Source organism: Choloepus didactylus, chromosome 7, assembly GCF_015220235.1.
Source record: "Choloepus didactylus isolate mChoDid1 chromosome 7, mChoDid1.pri, whole genome shotgun sequence".
NCBI classification, from domain to species: domain Eukaryota; kingdom Metazoa; phylum Chordata; class Mammalia; order Pilosa; family Megalonychidae; genus Choloepus; species Choloepus didactylus.
In genome coordinates, this window is record NC_051313.1 from 46,116,669 (window position 1) to 46,135,421 (window position 18,753).

The 18,753-nt window shown below is 34.8% G+C and overlaps 1 protein-coding gene across 5 annotated transcripts in view; it reads left to right on the forward strand.

The window, feature by feature from the left end:
* The first annotated feature begins 251 nt into the window (after positions 1 to 251).
* Positions 252 to 18,753, forward strand: part of HACE1 (HECT domain and ankyrin repeat containing E3 ubiquitin protein ligase 1) — a 110,938-nt gene continuing 92,436 nt past the window's right edge. For 3 of the 5 annotated variants that reach the window (XM_037843343.1, XM_037843342.1, XM_037843344.1), the window contains exons 1-5: positions 483 to 558; positions 6,019 to 6,073; positions 7,162 to 7,251; positions 8,467 to 8,571; positions 13,032 to 13,107. In XM_037843343.1, the coding sequence (XP_037699271.1) occupies positions 483 to 558; positions 6,019 to 6,073; positions 7,162 to 7,251; positions 8,467 to 8,571; positions 13,032 to 13,107 (402 nt within the window). Of the gene's footprint in view, positions 559 to 6,018; positions 6,074 to 7,161; positions 7,252 to 8,270; positions 8,348 to 8,466; positions 8,572 to 13,031; positions 13,108 to 18,753 lie in introns of those variants that run through there. The other 2 variants (XM_037843341.1, XM_037843345.1) reach the window with 2 other exon arrangements.

Here is an 18,753-nt window from a genome sequence, read left to right on the forward strand (position 1 = left end):
TTTCTCTGGTAGGAGGAGTTGGGCGTGGGAACACCCAATAAGTCTCTCCAGGAATCTCGGGGATTCCCAGCCTGGGAGGGGCTTCCCGCACACACACACACACACACACACACACACACCTACCGGGGCGTCGGCGGGGCTGAGTGTGGAACCGCGGGCGCACCCAGCGTCGCTCCGCCCCGGGAGCGCGGCTCGACTGGCTCGGAACTACCGCTCCCAGAAGGCCGTGCGAACCCCGGAGGAAAGCGAAGGCGGCGGCAGGAAGGGCGCAAGTGGTGGCGGCGGGTTCCTTTTCGGTGGTCTATCCGGCAGCCTCCCCTAGCCCGAACGAAAGAAGCTGCCCGGAGCCGCCCTTGCAGCCCCCAGCGCTGGTCTGGGCGAGCTTGCGTCTCCGCCCACCGGACGGGCCGGGGGGCGGGATGTAGGGCGTTGGGTGCGGAGGCCGCCGGCGCGGCGAGGTGTGCGCGGTGGACGCGCGGAGGATGGAGAGAGCGATGGAGCAGCTCAACCGCCTGACGCGCTCGCTGCGCCGCGCCCGCACCGTGGAGCTGCCGGAGGGTGAGCGGGGTCGCGGGGCAGAGGCCCCGGGGACAACAGGAGGTGGGCGGGGGCGGGGTTCGGGTCGGGGCCGAGGCGAGGTCCGCCGCGAAAACAAACCGAAAGCTGAGAAAACGCCCACTTTTACTTTCTGGAGCTCGAAGGGGCCTGAAACCCCGGGCGACCAGTCTTCGGCTGCCGGCGCTCTGGCGCGTGGGAGTTTGAGGGAAGGGAGGGGTTAGTGAGAGTCATTAATGCTTGGGAGAAGCGGTATAAAGGTCTTTCCGACTATAGATTAAGGGTTTTTGGCGAAGGGGCAAAAATATCAGTCGTATAGTGGGGACCCGGATTCAGAAAACGTTAGAATTGCGGGCTCTTTTACAGTTAGTGCTCGCTGGGGAGAGAAAGATGCTCCAAAGATAGTATTACTTTAAGCTGCGTAGGATGGGTAGGCTGGGGCAGGCTTTTTTGAAAATGTAGGGCACTACTGTATTTTGACAATAAACAAACGAGTGTGACACACCAAACTTATAAAGTGCTTGTGTGTATATTCACATAATGCACTTTTTTAAAATATGCATGCTATCCTTATTTTATTCATCAGACTTAAACAGAGTGGGTCAGGTGGGGGTGGGGGCGCATCTAGAAAGAAGATCCAGGTTTGGTCCCTGTCTTTCAGGGATTTTAGTCCGTGCGCTGGGTTTCCTTCAGGCAGGCAAAACACTTGTAATAAGAGAGTTGAGAAAGCCGTTTTGTTTGCTGCTTAATAAATTCATACGTTTTATTGTCAATGGGAGATGGCAGTGTTGCCTCAAAAAGGCTTTTGGCTCTTTATGACTAAGTTAGAGAACGATTAGAAGGTGGTTATGGCTGGTGAATTTTTTTTCCTTCATTGTAGTCTTTTATCTTCATTTTTTCGAAACTTTCTTTGTGTTACTGCTGGTGAGGTGATTTGTAAGTTAGGGAAGGAGGCTTTGGAAGAGAATCATCATTTCTTAATGTGCGATTGAAGACTTTGGGGATGATTTTCTTGAAAAAATTTTCCTCATTATATTTAAGATTCAGAATAGGGATGATTTGTATTGACTTGTCAAAAATAATTTTGTATTTGGTACTTTGCTACTATGAAGCTAGTTGACTTAAAATAATCTTGATTTTAGTGACCAGACTTCCTGATTCAACTTTTTCTCTCTCCCCCTTTTCTTTTCAACTTTCAGCTTTGAGTCCATTTCTTAAATGCTGCTCTCACGCTTATTTTCCATAGTTAAATTTTTGCTATAGGTTGATAAAAAAGACCTCATGCATAGTTTCACTGATAATTGCAATTTATATTGCCTAGTTTTAATTCTGATTTTTTTACTTAAATATAATTTAGAAGGCTTTATACTGTATTGTTTTCTGATTTTAAAAGTAATATATTTTCGTTGTAGAAAATTGGAAAAGAAAGAATAATGCAATTTAAAAAATGTGTATTGCCCCAATACTAACATTTTATTTCTTTCCATTTTTATTTCTTCTCCATTTGCCAACTGAATATCATATTGCATACAGTCTTTTATTTTGCTTTTGGAAAATACTGTGTCACAAACATTTTTAATATGCTTAAATATGCTTGATTACTTTGTAGGATTTCATAGGATGCATGTAACATCTTGAATCTAATTTTTGTTTTTATAACTGATCATTTTTGAAGAAAATCTTTGTACTTAAGACTTAGTTTGCCTCCCTAAATATTTCCTTAGGTTTAATTCCTAGAAGAATTACAGGGTCAATTATATGAACATTTTTAAGGCTTTGGATGTCAGTCTTACAAACTTTTTGGAAAGTTCCACCAGCAATCTGAGTGTGCCTGTGAACTAGATATTAAAATTGAAAGTAAATTTTTTTCCATTTTGCTAGGAAAAAAATGGCATCTTGTTTATGTTTGTTTCTCTTACAGTATGGTTGCTCATTTCATTCCCTGAATTCGTCTCTCCTAAATTCTGATGAATCGTTTTGAATTCTCTGAACTTGAGTCTTTCAAGTATTTCATATATAGTACATTCTAATTATAAAAATTCAGATTGTTGTATTGATCAAATGTTTATTTTGCCTTGTTTGAGTTTAGTAATTAATAAGTTTCTAATTGGAACAGATTATTAAGATTGGAAAGGTGTTAATCATCTTTCCCTGTAATGTTAGCTTAATGCCTAGGATGACACTACTGATAGTTGATGTACTGAATTGGCTACTGGGCGGACAAATTTATGCTTCCTTGGGCTGTTGAAAGCCTGAGTATTACACAAAGTAATGGAGTGCAGTTGTTGAGTCATCCTAGGCAGGGCTAACATTGGAATATCATTGTGAAAGAGAAAAAAGTGCAAAGAGGGAAGATTACTTTAGGGATATAAATTTTCAGTGGACTTTAGAAGATTGGTTTATATTCACCTATGTGGAGAAAATAGTCTTTAACTATTGCATTTACAGTTAATGCAGTTTGTTTAATAAAATAATAGGACTTGAGCCTTTTTTAGCATATGTTTGAATGATGGTTGCTCTCATCTGATGGTTTGAGGAGAAATTGTGTATAAGGTAATGAATGGGAGCTCCGTGTTCTTTAAGGGTTTCCTTTTAGTTGTTGAGTTGTGAAACTTTACCAGTTAACAAAGATGGCAATGTATTTGGTAAACTGAGAGGTTAAACTTTTCTTATCACTTTGAAAACTTTAATTATATACCTGTCCTCAGGGTGTCTTCTTGAATGTGGAGAGAGGGAAGCATCTGACAACAAACTTTGTTTTATATTTCAATATTGTATTTCTTGGGTAATTGCCACCTAGTGCCATAATTGTGATGATATTTATTTCTTCATACTTACCTTTTAGTGTATGCGAGCTGTGTTTTTATAAGGTGCTCAATAGATTGATGTGTAAAAACTGTATGTAAATTTTATTAAAAATAGAAATAAACACCTAAATAAAACTAGTGTAAGCCTTATGATGTAATGTAGTTCTCATGCCCATTTAGAATTATTCACTATCTTGATTTGTAAGTCTGAATTCATAAATAAGGGTATTTCCTGTTAATGGCTTTGCTTTTCATGGAATTAACTGATTGAAACTGTCATGGTTTAGAAGTTCATATTTTGATTTGGGTTTTTTATGAGAGAAAGAATGTTGCTATGCCAAGGGAGGTTTGGTGCAGTGTTTTTCAGCTGCTGGTGATGACTCATTGGTAGTTACTGAAAACAATTTAGTGGATTGTAATTAGCATTAAAAAATGAAATAGAACAAAACAAATTAGAATGTATTGCACATATTAAGGATAAGTATTATGTGAATTTTTTTTTTTTATTGTATACAGTGTATGCTGGATTGCAATACGAGATGTATTTCTTATTGTGGAGGCTCTGGGATTAGCCAGGTTTGAATTCCAGCTCAGCCACTTATATGCCACAGTCACAAAGCTTGTTAACTTAATTAACTCCTTAGTGCTTCAGTTTTCTCATTTGTAAAATGGGGATGATGATAGTACTTACCTCCTAAGGTTATAAGGATAGAAGAAATAATGCATATGGAGCCTTTAGAATACTGCCTTTAAGATGATGGCTTATGACATGCTGTTATTAATGAGATTATTATTATTTCATTTTTGTAGTGAGAGAGTTGTTGCATCTGCACACTGTGATCTTGTGAATGATGACTAGGACTAAAGAATGGTGCTAGTCCTAGTGAGTGTTATTTACTCACAATTAATAAAATAATAAAAATTTGAAGAAATGGCAGTAACTTTTTTTCATTTCTCCTGTAGATACTTCAATATATATTTCTAAATATATAAATTATGTTTCAGAAACATAATCACACCACCATTTTATCATAGCCAAAAAATTAACAGCAATTTTTTAATTATTGTCAAATACCCAGTGTGTGTTCAGTTTTCTTCCCCCTCTCAAAAATTTCCTCATGTAGTTGGCTTTTTGAACCAGAATCCAAAGTCCAAATATTACATTTGGTTGGTTCATGTCTTAAGACTCTTCTTAACATTTATTCTTCCATTTTTAAAAAAACCTTTTTATTTTTCAATAATTCTAGACTTACAGAAAAGTTGCATAAATAGCATAGATTTCTTTTACACCCTTCCCACTGCTTCCCCTAATATTAACATCTTGTACATCATAGTAGAGTTATCAAAACTAAGAAATTAATATTGGTGTAATATTATTAACTAAATTATAGACTTTACCAGTTTTCTCACTAATGTCCTTTTTCTGTTTTGGCATCTAATCTAGGAACCCACATTGCATTTATGTCTCCTTAGTCTCCTCCAAACTGTGATAGCCCCTCAGTCTTTCTTTGTTCATGGTTTTGAGACTTTATAAGAGGACTGGTCAGTTATTTTGTAGAATGCCCCCCCTTACTGGGGTTTGTCTGGTGTTTTCTCAAGATTGTAGTGAAGTTAAACATTTTTGTTAAGACTATTATAAAATCGATGTGCCACATACTGTATGATACATTGATTATATCAGGGACTACATGATGTCCTTATGTATTATTTCTGGTGATGCTATCCTTGATCACTTGATTAAGGTGGTGTCTGCTGGGTTTTCCATTGTAAATTTACTCTTTTTTCCTTTGTAATTAGTATTTAGGGGAGATACTTTGATACTATGCAAATATCCTGTTTCTCCTCAAGCTTTCATCCGTTAATTTTCATATCAGTAAATTTTTAAGGGCTAAGTGGGGGCTATCAGTATTACTTCTCTGTAAGTAACTATTATTAAAAAACAAACTTCTAAAATGCTTGAATTGAGACATGATAATTAGTAATATATATCATAATTTCAAAACACTAGTAAAAATTTAAGTGTAATATGGCATCATGAATGATCTTGATTTTTAACCTTTTATTTGGATTTTTTCATAAATTTATTCTAAAAAAGATACAAATAAAAATGTGACTAGTGTAAAGCAATGTGTCAATGTAAGACTTTAAAACTGTTTTATAAAAGCTTCTAAAATAAATTCTTTTGTTATAACATTGGCCAGAAGAAAGACCCATGTATATTTAAGGTTTTAAAATTATTTTAGCACATATATCTTTAATACTCATATATGCTTAAAATTCCCCCATACTACATATAAATATGCTAAAATGTGAAGTCTAGAAACGTCTCTTTAGAAGTGAAAGAAATTTAAGTTGTTAAAGCTGCAGAAGATCAGATCTCCAATTTCCTCTCTTATATAGAAATATAAGAGCACTTTTGCGATGATATAGAGGGTTTAAGATATACAGGGGATAAGAAAGTTGGCACTTCTGTAAATTTTGTAATGCTTCAGGTATTCTGCACTACCTTTATCCCTTCCACGTCCCCTTCTTGCCTTTTATATAGAGTTAGGAAAACTCTAAAGTAATCTTACCACTCCTTGGAAAAAGTAGTCATAGGTGATTTGACATAGCTCTGGAGGAGATAGATTAATTATTATTATTTTTTATTACCCAGATAATGAAACTGCTGTTTATACCTTAATGCCAATGGTTATGGCTGATCAACACAGGTGAGTGCCTCTTTCACACATTTATACTTTTTGAGAAGTATGAATGTACTTAAATGTTACACACCCACACGCGCGCATGATTTGGACATAGATTTAGTTCCTGTATTATTTTAAATACTCAGGATCTTTCCTAATTTTGGTATTTTTTTTTGGATATTTCCTGGAGCAAGTTATTTAACCTGTTAGAATTTTTAGTCTGTGAAAAAAAAAAAACATTTTCCAAGATCCATTTCAGCTGTAAAATTCTATGGTAAAGGGATTTAAAAAATGAATTATCGGATATTAAGTCAAGTATTTGGTTGATCACCTGACAAAAAAATGTTGTGATGGTTTCCATTAGAGGTCATTACTGATCTTAATAACAACAGATTAGGACAAAGGGACAACTTATTTCCCTAATGTGCTACTGCTTTGATGGTCTTTTTGTTTATGTATACTCTTTTACAGAGAGGCATATATGAGTTGTATTTATTTAGGTGTGTGATGGATGTTTATGCTTGGAGCAGACAGCTTTGCTCTGGTTAGTCATTGAGTAGTTGAATATAATGAGAAGAGAGTGAGGAGAAACTATATTTTGCAAAAGTTGAAAATATAAATTATTTTTTGCTTTAAATTTCCTGTTTGGTATAATTCAGAATTTTTTTTTTCTTTGGCCTGATTTTCTTTATTTCACCAAAATTCTTATAGGGAGGCTTAGCTTTCTGCATGGGGAGCAGCCACTCTGTTCCACTGTTTCTCAAGAATCTAGGGAAAGCTGAGCCAACTTTATTAGGTGTCCTCAGAACAGGTAGCATACATAGCACTGCAAAAGAGGCAAAGGTGGGAACGTTCAGCACCAGTTTATTGTCAAGGTGTTTGCCTTTTTGGATGATACTCTGCTGGCTACAGTGCTATAGTTTGACAGTAGTGCCTTGTTTTTTGGTTGATGTGGGACAGAACCTTTTGAATAGTTAGTAAGAATACCTAAGGGGCTGTTAATAGAAACTTATGGTTTTAAAAACTATCTTATGTATTTACTCTTATGGTTTTAAAAACTTATGATTTTAAAAACTATCTTATTATTTACTCCTAATTTTCTTTTGGTGTAGGTCTGTTTCTGAACTACTGTCAAATTCCAAGTTTGATGTCAATTATGCTTTTGGCCGTGTGAAAAGAAGCTTGCTTCACATTGCAGCAAAGTAAGACTAAATATATTTTGGATTAAACTCTGGTCTAGAGGAAGGATCAATAAGTTTTAAATCAGCATTGTTCCACAGTTATGGAGAGAGATGTGAACAAGTAGCTAAGTGGTTCTTTATCTCCTTGTGGAATAATGTGCTATGCTTACATTCTCTAAGTAAATTGTTGACTTTGAGATTGGACTGATAAAAAAAAAGTCTCATATCCACTATTGTCTTAGCTTATTCTGGATCAGATCCGGGTAGGTTAGGCATGGGGATCATCTTTCCTGGATATAGATAAGAGAGTATATTCAAAATTTTTCTTTTATCCCACCAATATAGGATTTTAAACAGTACAGGAAGAGTAATTCTAGTTGGCTGTAATATTATGATTTGCTAACTGCATGTGGAATCACTGGCTTTATATTTTTTACCTAGGTGGGAGATTGATTTTTTTAATTATATTTTTTTAATTTGAGAAGTTGTGGGTTTACAGAAAAATCATGTAAAAAATGCAGCATTCCCATATGCCTCTTATTGAGGACACTTTGCGTTAGTGTGATACCTTTGTTACAATAGATGAAAAAGTATTAAAATTGTACTGTTAGCTATAGTCCATAGTTTACATTAGATGTATTTTTTCCTATGTACCAGTGTTATTAACACCTTGCATTAATGTGGTACATTTGTTATAACTCATGAAAAAACATTTTAAAACTTGCACTGTTAACTATAGTCCATCGTTTAGGGTTTACTGTGTTATCCAGTCCTATGTTTTATCTTTTAATTTTTATTCTAATAACATATCTACGATCTAAAATTTCCAGTGGGAGATTGATTTTTATCTACAATCTTCCACTGTGTACTCAGTCAATTAACCAATTTATATCTAGCCCCTTTCCAGGATTTTAGGTAGGTGTGTTGAAATTAATTGTTCACAATGAATTTGAGTTATGGAAGATTAAAAAAAAATTGAGAATACTCTATTGTTTCTTTTATAAACTAACACTTTACTTTTTCTGAATTTCTCAAATACTTTATAGCTTTCATAGTAGAATGTACCATCATGAAAGTAGAAGATAGTTACTGTTTGTGACAGAAGTTAAGTCAAATTGTAGGTAAATATGGACCTTAGAAATAATGTTTTAAATACAACTTTTTAAAAAAAATTAAGCTGTGTGTTCTATGGCTGGTTATTGGACGTATCTGAACTATCTTTTAATACTGTTTTAGTTGTGGATCGGTGGAATGCTTGGTTCTGCTGTTAAAGAAAGGAGCAAATCCTAACTATCAAGATATTTCAGGTTGTACACCTCTTCATTTGGCAGCTAGAAATGGGTAAATATTTTGTTTCCTTTGGTAACTTAAAGTTGCTTATTTAGTTAATTTTAATTTTTGTATTTAGTGGAATTAAATACAGAGTGAATATCTTTGTACCTGTATAATTATTTGAGGATAAGCTATACCTGAGTAAGTTTATAGATAAGAGTAGCTTACTCCTTTCAGTGCCAAAACTATTTTTCACTTTAATTTGTTTGATGAGAAGCTTTCTAAATAAATAATGTACTTACTAGCCTTTTTAAACAGTATGGATAACTTTAAACTTTCTTTATTAAATAAAAATTTTTCCCATTATAAATAAAAGTAGCATTTCCACAAAATGAAACATTTACACATGACACATTTAATATATTTTTTCCATTTCCTGATAGCTCTGGTCATCATTATGAACATCATTATGTCATTGTATGCTGCTTTAAATCCTGCTGTACTTTTTATGGGTTTTTGGACTTCTTTTCTGTTGGGGATTTCAGGTGTCACAACCATTATTCTTCAGTTCTTAAACTTCTGGTGAACTGAGAAGACAGGTCAAAATGGTTTGAATTATGTCTGCAGTGAAAATAAGTAGGTTTTGATTCAGGACTTGAGGAACTTAATATTTACCAACTTTTTATAAACACTATAAGACTTTTCTGTGAAAGTACATTCCTCACTATGTTGTCTTTTCTTTTGGTTTCTCTTGAAGATATTTTTGATTCATATTCTGAACTGGGATTCTAGATAGGTGAGATGGCTGTATAAGTAAGATGGATATGGGGCTAAAATTGTCCATTGCATTAATCTGAGGTCAAAATTTTGCATCCATAAATTAAAGTAGAGCCAAAAATACAAGAGCCATAGTGATGTCTAGTTTGGAAAGGGAAAAGGCATCATTCTTTGACCCTAATCTTAAGTCTGTTCTATTTCCTAATTTAGCATGAGCCAGTTTAATTGTCTGCTTTTCTAATAGTTAACAGCATACTGATTACACAATTGTGTTCATAATTATTAGCTACATTAGGTATGTTGTAGGATGTCATACAGAAGGTCAAGAATAAATCAATCATTCCCTGACTGAATTGATCTCAGGTCCAGTGTTACATTATCCCAAGTGCTAGTAGGATAGCAACAAAGCTCTTTGAAAATAGTTACTTAGTGGTAAATATCTCAGTACTCTCTCTCAACAACTGTAAAGAAAAGGACAGATTGGTCACAGCAGGGATAAAAACAAATCTGTCATTGTACCAGGTGACTTAGTCAGATGGGTTCAGCATGAGAACCAAGAAACAGGTTTTAGACTTGAAAGACAGGATGTTCTTGGTCTGCTAAGACTTTTCAGTACTGTTTATTTTTCTTCAGAAACAAAGTCTTTTTAAATAGCACATAGAAAAGAAATAATTTTAATCACTGTTTTGTCAACAGTAATTGAAGGAGGCCATTACGTTTTACAGGTGAAGAAGTATGACAGATATTACATATGACACATATTCACATGGCAAGTCAATGAGGAGAAAAGGAATAAAAGTTCATGACCCTTCCTTTAATTTGGATGTTTTTCTATTTCTATAAAGATTGCTTTTGACATTCAGTGCTTTAATATTTTGGTTTTTATTTTTTATTGAATGGGTGTCTGGTATAACTTAGAAGTGCTCAATAAATGTTTGTTAAATGGCTTGGTGCTTCCTGTATCTTCTGATGTTTTCAGAAATAGTGTTTTACTATAATTTCTTAATGCTTCCAGATTTGTCCGGACAGAAATAGAAGTCATAGGGGAATTGTGCCCTCTTTACCTGTCCATCTGTTTTTTGGGGGTTAGCTTTTTGTCTTTGTCCCTGCAGTTGTCCTTGTCGAATGGGTAGAAAATCTCTCGACTTGAATTTGTATTTCTCTCCTCACCCATTAGTGCAGCACTGGGTTGCCATCCTTTCCTGCTGAAGTCCCATCAATCTGCCACAGAACACTTGTATGACTGGTCCCTGTGTCATTTGGGTTACTGTAGCATTCTATAATTGCTGCAGTATCTGGGCAGGAAAATAGGTGCTTCCTTTTACACAGGGATCTAGCATTGCCCATGATTGCATGAGCATGTTAAAAGGGAAGCCTCCAAAATTATTGTGTATGCTTAGGCTGCATATTAGTTATATTTGAAATATGAGGGTTTTTTTAATTTTTTTTTGGTGGGGTGGGGCTCATAAAAGGCAGAGCTCATGTGAGCTCATAAAAAGCAGAGCCTCCATGTGCTACAATGTTAATATTGTAGCCCCAGTCCTTAGCAAAATAGGTACTCACTGGTTATTTAACTTACCCCGATTCTGGAAAGTAGCATAGTAGTTGTTAAGTAAGAGAAATAGGATATACTTATTTCCTACACCTGCTCTGTACCTCTGGGATTGCTGCTTTTCTTCAGCAACCCCTACCCTAAACACTCTTTTGGGCTTATTTTCCTGATTCTGTCCCCCAGTCCAACCCTAACTTTATTTTGGCACTAGGCCAAGGGTCTGTGTCAGACTTCTGAATAGGTTTTAGAAACTCAGCTGTATGGATGCAGATACAAAAATACACACATGTATTTTAAACAATGTATTTTAATAGGACTATTTGGTCTGTTTTCTCATAATTACTAAAGATTTATTTTTTTAAGGTTTTCATACCAGTGTGTTAAATGAGGGAATTTTATAAATATTTGGACTTACAGTTTTGCTCAGAGCTTTTATTTTCTTCCGTTCCTTTGATTAAAGTGCTGCTTTTAAATGACATTTAATTTTGTTTTAGATGCAAAAATCAAAGCAAGAAGGTAGTTTGTTCACTTTTTGAAAAGCTTATTGAATCAATAAGAATTCTAGCTATTGATTTATGAAATTGACTATTTAATCACTAATTAATAAAGTTTTGAGAATTACTATGTGCCTGACTATGCTTAGTATTGAATTGCTTAAAGAAATATGATATAATCTATAGCTTGAAAAGTTTTGGATCTAGTGAGTAGGTAGTTATATATATAAAATATTATATATGTTTTATATTACATAGTATATATACACCCCCACCATATGCTATATATAATATACTATTAATGTATTAGACATAATACTATATATGCTAAGTACTATATATATTGCACTATTATACATATATACCATGATATAAAATATATATATATTTTAAAACCTGCTCAACTAGATTGTTTTAGTTTCCTCATTGCTAAAGCAAATACCATGCAATGATTTGTCTTAAACAGTGGGAATTTATTAGCTCACAGTTTTGAAGCTTGGAGAAGTCCAAATCAAGGTATTATCAAGGTGATGCTTTCTTTCTGAAGACTGGTGTTTTGGGGCTGGTGCTGGTGATCCTTGGTCCTTGGTTCTTCCATCATATGGTAGTGCATATGGCAGCTTCTCCTAACCTTTCTTCTCTTCTTCTTCCATTGACTTTTAACTTCTGGCTACTCTCTGGGGCTTCTTTCTGTCTTTATGACCTTCCCTGTTAGCCCTTCAGTAATAGGATTAAGACTCGTCTGCCTTATGTGAAGTAACTTCATCATAAGATCCAATTTACAAGGGTTCACACCCACAGGAATGGGTTAAGTTAAAGAGCATGTTTTTCAGGGGTACATAGCTCTAAACCACCATATAGATCATAAACTTCATGCCATTGAGATTATATCATATTTCCCTAATCCATTACAGAGCATGGGCAAGCATGTATGTTTGTGTGTGTGTATATATATATTGTTTCCAAAACATGAAATTTGTTTCATTATTTAATCCTCATAACAAAAGTGAAGTGTAAGAATATGAAACCTGAAAAATAAAGTCACAGTACAGGAGAGTTCACAGCTGATTGCCACATGTTTGATACCAACCAAAAGTGAATCTTCAGATGAGTGTGAGGCTTCAAGTAGTTAAGAGGAATCACCATAGTTTTCATGAATGAGAGGAATTTGAAATGTATGTTAATAATAACTAGTAGTGGATCAGGCTAAGAGGAAAAGTGAGCAAAATGAAATGGGTAGTGGTACTTGAGCAAAATGAAGTTTAATGGAATGCATGATATTAATTTTGTGGTTAGGATTTTATAACTCATATTACTGTTAAATATTTTGCAACCATATCTATAGGATACAAAATTGGGACATGATTTTGTTTTATCCATTCCTCTTCCATTAAAATTATATTGTCTTATATTTTGAATGAAAATTACTTTTCCAAATATTAAGTCAACATTAGAAATTTCTCTTCATTTTGAATGACTAATTTGTCCCTAATGACATGAAAACTTGATTGTGCCATTTCTTTACCTGATTGAGTCATTTTGTTTTTTATTTCAAAAGTTAAAGTCTATTTAAATACTGCAATTGTAGATTGAATATATGCCATCAACAAATGCTGGGTGTAGTTAGTATTTCAGGAAAATGATTGTCATTTGGATATTTTCTAGCACCAGTTAAGGTATTTGTGACTGTCTCTTTTTCTTTTCAGGCAGAAGAAATGTATGAGTAAATTATTAGAATACGGTGCTGATGTCAACATTTGTAATAATGAAGGCCTTACAGCAGTAAGTGCAAAGAATTTTGCCTGAGATTTTAAAATGCTTTATAGAAAATTATATTGATGGTGATGGTAATGTATAGACCAAGTGTTTCCATAAGTTACTTCTTTGGAGTTTATTGAAGAAGTTGCTGAATGATTTGAGACCCTGTTTTCAGTTTTGCTTTTTAGGAGAAGTTATCATTCACTATGTTTCTCTCTTTTCCTCCTTAAGTTTATGACTCTTTATTTCTATTTTAGTCTTATTCCCTAGCTTTTGTCCCTGATTTTAAAAGAGACTTCTTAGGAGCATATCTACTGAGCTGTATTGTGAGCTTATTATAGGGGAGCTGTTTTTCATTCTGTCTTTTTAAATACTTTTAATATATTCATTGCAGGAAAATTGGAAATATGGCTAGACAAAAAGTACAAAAAAAAGAGGTTACAAAGGTAATGCTTACCTGTATTCTCTGCACTCTGAGAGAATCACTGTTAACATTTTGGCCTATTTCCTTTTGGACAAGTTATGTCTTGCTTAAACTAGCGTTTTAATCCATTTTGCTGTGTTGCTTTAATTCACATAGATACTGTAGAAAGGTGTGGTGGGATATTGCTGAAAAGATTGTTGAAATCCCAAATTCTACAATTGTCATTATTTGATAGAGCATTATTTATTTTAGAGATAGAGATAAAATAAAATTATGTGACTATTGAAAATTGTTTTGAAATCATGGCAGAAGAGGTTAAGTTTTACTTATTAAAATTTACCTTCCTTTGATGATATTTGTACATTTTGACTCCTATAATTTGTGAATGAAGAGTATTGACTATTTACTTCTTGCGCCAATTTTTGAGGCCTTTTTTTTAGGTTTTGTAAAAAGTTTTATTTTGATATAATTTCATATTTTCAGAGAAAAGTTGCAAAAATAGTATAAGGAACTCCCATATACTCTCTACCCAGATTCACCAATTGTTTACATTTTATCTCTTTTGCTTCATCGTTTCTCTCTTTTCCACTTCACCTCTAAATATTTCGTAGGTAGAGTAAGTTCAGTCTTTTCCATATCCGCAGTATAATATTAACATAGGGAAATTTAACAGTGGTACAATGTTATTATCTAATCCTTAGTCCTTATTCAAACTTCCTAAATTGTCCCAATAAAAAATGACCTTTATAGCTTTTTGAGGGTTTTCAGGTTTAGCTATTGATTTCTAGTTTAATTCCAGTGTGGTCAGAGACCACAAGATTTTAGTTTCTTGAATGCATTGTTTTATTTTTTGAAATGCATTGTATCTTATTTTATGGTCTGTCCCCTCAGCATTCCAGCTGTTCTTTTTTCCCAGCTCTCTGGAGTCTCTTTATGCATATGTAGTTCAGAGGTCAGCCAAAGATCTGGGTAGAATTTATACACAAAATTTAGCGCTCTTCCCTCTGTCTCATTCCTGTTTGTCATATCTCCATTTGTTTTTTCAGCCATTTGGGCAGCCCACCCGCCATCTTCTGACCCCTCAAGCAGTAAGACTTTAAGGTCTTTTTGATTAAAAAATGTTGGGGCTTGGAAAGTGGCGTTAAACAAAACACACCCCTAAGATTTGAACTGTTCTATGAAAGGCTTTTTTTTTTTTTTTAAATCTTCATTTTATTGAGATATATTCACATACCATGCAGTCATACAAAACAAATTGTATATTTGATTGTTCACAGTACCATTACATAGTTGTACATTCATCACCTAAATCAATCCCTGACACCTTCATTAGCACACACACAAAAATAACAAGAATAATAATTAAAGTGAAAAAGAGCAATTAAAGTAAAAAAGAACACTGGGTGCCTTTGTCTGTTTGTTTGTTTGTTTGTTTCCTTCCCCTATTTTTCTACTCATCCATCCATAAACTAGACAAAGGGGAGTGTGGTCCTTATGGCTTTCCCAATCCCATGGTCACCCCTCATATGCTACATTTTTATACAATTGTCTTTGAGATTCATGGGTTCTGGGTTGTAGTTTGATAGTTTCAGGTATCCACCACCACCTACCCCAATTCTTTAGAACCTAAAAAGGTTGTCTAAATTGTGCGTAAGGGTGCCCACCAGAGTGACCTCTTGGCTCCTTTTGGAATCTCTCTGCCTCTGAAGCTTATTTCATTTCCTTTCACATCCCCCTTTTGGTCAAGAAGATGTTCTCCATCCCACGATGCCGGGTCTACATTCCTCCCCGGGAGTCATATTCCACATTGCCAGGGAGATTCACTTCCCTGGGTGTCTGATCCCGCGTACAGGGGAGGGCAGTGATTTCACTTTTCAAGTTGGCTTAGGTAGAGAGAGAGGGGAAAGGCTTATTAAAGAATAAGCTCGATCATGTAAAATGAAGTTTATTGCCTCTCCTTGTTCTGTGAGCCCAGGACATTAGGTAATAATTATGCAGAATCCACAGTTCATGAGAAAATTCAGATATTATTACTAGTTAACAGTATAACACCCCATCTACTCTGTGAGGAAGAACTATATTCTGAATATGCACAGGATACTTACTGATGTGATAGGCTCTACAGGGTTTATAAAACCATGGAAATGATGTAGATCTTTATCCTTAAGATACTATCTAGTTTAGGGAAGATAAGTTGTCCAATGTTAACATAATAGGTTTAAACACATAAATTTTCATCTGATAATTGTGCTGCTTCACTTCTGAACTTTAAGGGTAGTGGGGTATGTTTTAAAAACAAAACTTTTATTTAACAAAATTATTCATACATCTAGTTTAAAGAGTCAAATGATTCTACAAGGCTTTTTGTAGAAAACAGTCCCTTACCTTCCTCCACTACTCCCAAAACTTCCCACTCTTGAGGCAATCCCTCTCAATTATTTTAATGGATTTTAAGATTTTATTTCCCTGTATTCAAGTAACACACTAATATCGCTCCTTTTTGATTTTTTTGCATCATCTGTGACTTGGAAGAGGAGGTTATTACTCTTCTTCAGTCCTTCTCACCCTTATCCCACCACATACAAGCACATTTCCCACCCAACCTTCCGGTATAGTCTGTAGTTTTAGTTAATGTTTCATTTTTTCATTATTTTTTTTAAATATATAAAAATTACCCATAGCTAAGTTAAATAGTTAGGATTACTTTTCCTTTCATGCACATTTTGTTTTCCTGTGTTCAACAATTAACTTAAAAAAAAATTGAGGATTGTAGATTCACATGCAATTGTAAGAAATTATACAAGGGCAATCCTTGTACATTGCCTAGTTCCCCCAGTGGTAACATTTTACAAAACTATAGTGTAATATCACAATCAGGATATTCATATTTCATGCAATCCACCCATTTTACTAAGGTTTCTCCAGTTTCACTTATACTCAGTTTTCCTTGTACTCAGTTTTTTTGTGTATGTATTTAGTTCTGTACAGTTTTATTACTTGTGTAGGTTCATGTATCTACCCCCATGGTCAGTATTCTGAACCGTTCTAGCCCCACAAAGATCTCTCATGTTGCTTTTATACTCACCGTCTCCCCTTACCCCATGGCTATCTCCTGGGAACTACTAATCTGTTCTCCATTTCTAAAATTTTGTCATTTAAAAAATGTTATTTAAACAGCATCATATTGCACCTAACCTTTTGTGATTGGCTTTTTTGATTGGCATATTGCCTGGAGGTTCATCTAGGTTGTAGTGATAGTTGGTTCCTTTTTATTGCTGAATAGTATTCCATGGTGTGGATGTGCTACTGTTTCTTTAACCATTCACCTGCTGAAGGACATTTAAGTCATTTTTAGTTTTTTTGCTATTATGAATAGAGCTCCTATAAACATAAGCACTAGTTTATGCAGGTTATTGTGTGAATATAAGTTTTGACTTCTCTGGGACAAATGCCCAGGAGTGCAGTTCTGGTTGTATGGTAGTTTCATATTGAGTTTTATAATAAACTCCCTGTTTCAAGAGTGACTGTACCATATTACATTCCTACCAGCAATATATGAGTGATCCAGTTTTTCAGTATCCTCACCTGGATTTGGTGTTGCCACTATTTTATGTCTTAGCCATTACGATAGGTATGTTGTGGTATCATATCTCATTGTGGTTCTGATTTGCGTTTTGTAATGGCCAGTGATGTTGTACATCTTCCCATGTGCTTATTTGCCATCTGTATATCCTCTTTGTTAAAATGCCTATCCATGTCTTTGCCCATTTTCTAAATGGTTTTTTTTTTTTTACTTTTGGGTTGTGAGAGTTCTTTATATATTCTAGATACTAGTCCTTTGTTAAATTTGTGTTTTGCAAGTATTTTCTCCCCGTCTGTGGCTTGTCTTTTCATCCTATTAACAGGGTCTTTCTCAGAGTAAACATTTTTAATTTTGGTGCAGTCCAGTTTATCAGTTTTTCCTTTTATGTAACTTTGGTGAAGTTTAAGAACTCATTGCTTGGCCCTAGATCCTGAAGATTTCCCTTAGCTTCTTTTCTAAAAGTTTTATAGCTCTCTATTTTACATTTTAATCTATGGTTCATTTTGAGTTGATAGTTGTATCAGATGTGAGATTTAGGTTGAGGTTTATCTTTTTTTTACCTATGGACGTTCAGTTACTTCAGCACTGTTTGTTGAAAAGGCTGTCCTTTCTGCATTGAATTGATATTGCACCTTTCTCAAAAATCAGTTGGGCATATTTGTGTGGGCTTATTTCTTGGTCTCCTGTTCTGTTCCATTGGTTTATCTATCTGTCCTTCCGCAAATACCATACTCTGTTCATTACTATAGCTGTATAGTAAGCCTTGATGCCAAGTGGAGTAATTCCTCCCACTTTATTCTTTTTTGTCAGGATTGTTTTAGCTATTCTTATTCCTTTGCCTTTCCATATAAATTTTTGAAAAAGCTTGTTTGTGTCTACAAAACACCTTGCCTGGAATTTTGATTGGAATTGCCTTAAACCTATAGATCATTTTAAGGAAAATTGACCTCCCTATGTTGTCTTGAGACTTCCAATCCATAACACTGTATGTTTCTCCTTTTATTTAGGTCATTGATTTCTTTCATCAGTGTTTTTTTAATTTTCAACGTATAGATCTTGTACATGTTTTGTTAAGCATGTGTCTAAATATTCCTTTTATGTAAGTTTGATGAAGTTTAAGAACTCAATTGCCTAGCCCTAGATCCTGAAGATTTCTCCTAGCTTCTTTTCTGAAAGTTTTATAGTTCCACATTTTACATTTTAGTTTGTGGTCCATTTTTGGAGCAATTGTAAATAGTATTGTATTTTTAATTTGTTTCTGTTTATTTTTAATATATAGAACTGTGATTGGTGTTTTGTGTGTTGGTTCTGTGTACTGTGACCTGCCAAACTAATGTATTCTAGAAGATATTTTTAAGTAGATTCCTTGGAATTTTCTGTGTAGACAGTGATATCATCTGCAAATACAGTTTTCTTTCTTTCTTTCCAAACTCTATACCTTTTGTTTCTGTTTCCTGCCTTATTATAGCTTTATTCTTTTTTTTTTTTTTAAATTGGCATGGCTTTATTTCTCAAATGGAAAGGCAAGTACTTGAATTGGGGGAAATGTGCTGGTCTCCAGTTTTAAGAAACGGTACAGCACAAAGACCTGGCATTCTGGCTGAAAAGCTGTAATAATAAACAGAAATTTGAAAACCAGGAAGACAAGTTTTCCAGGAGTGCA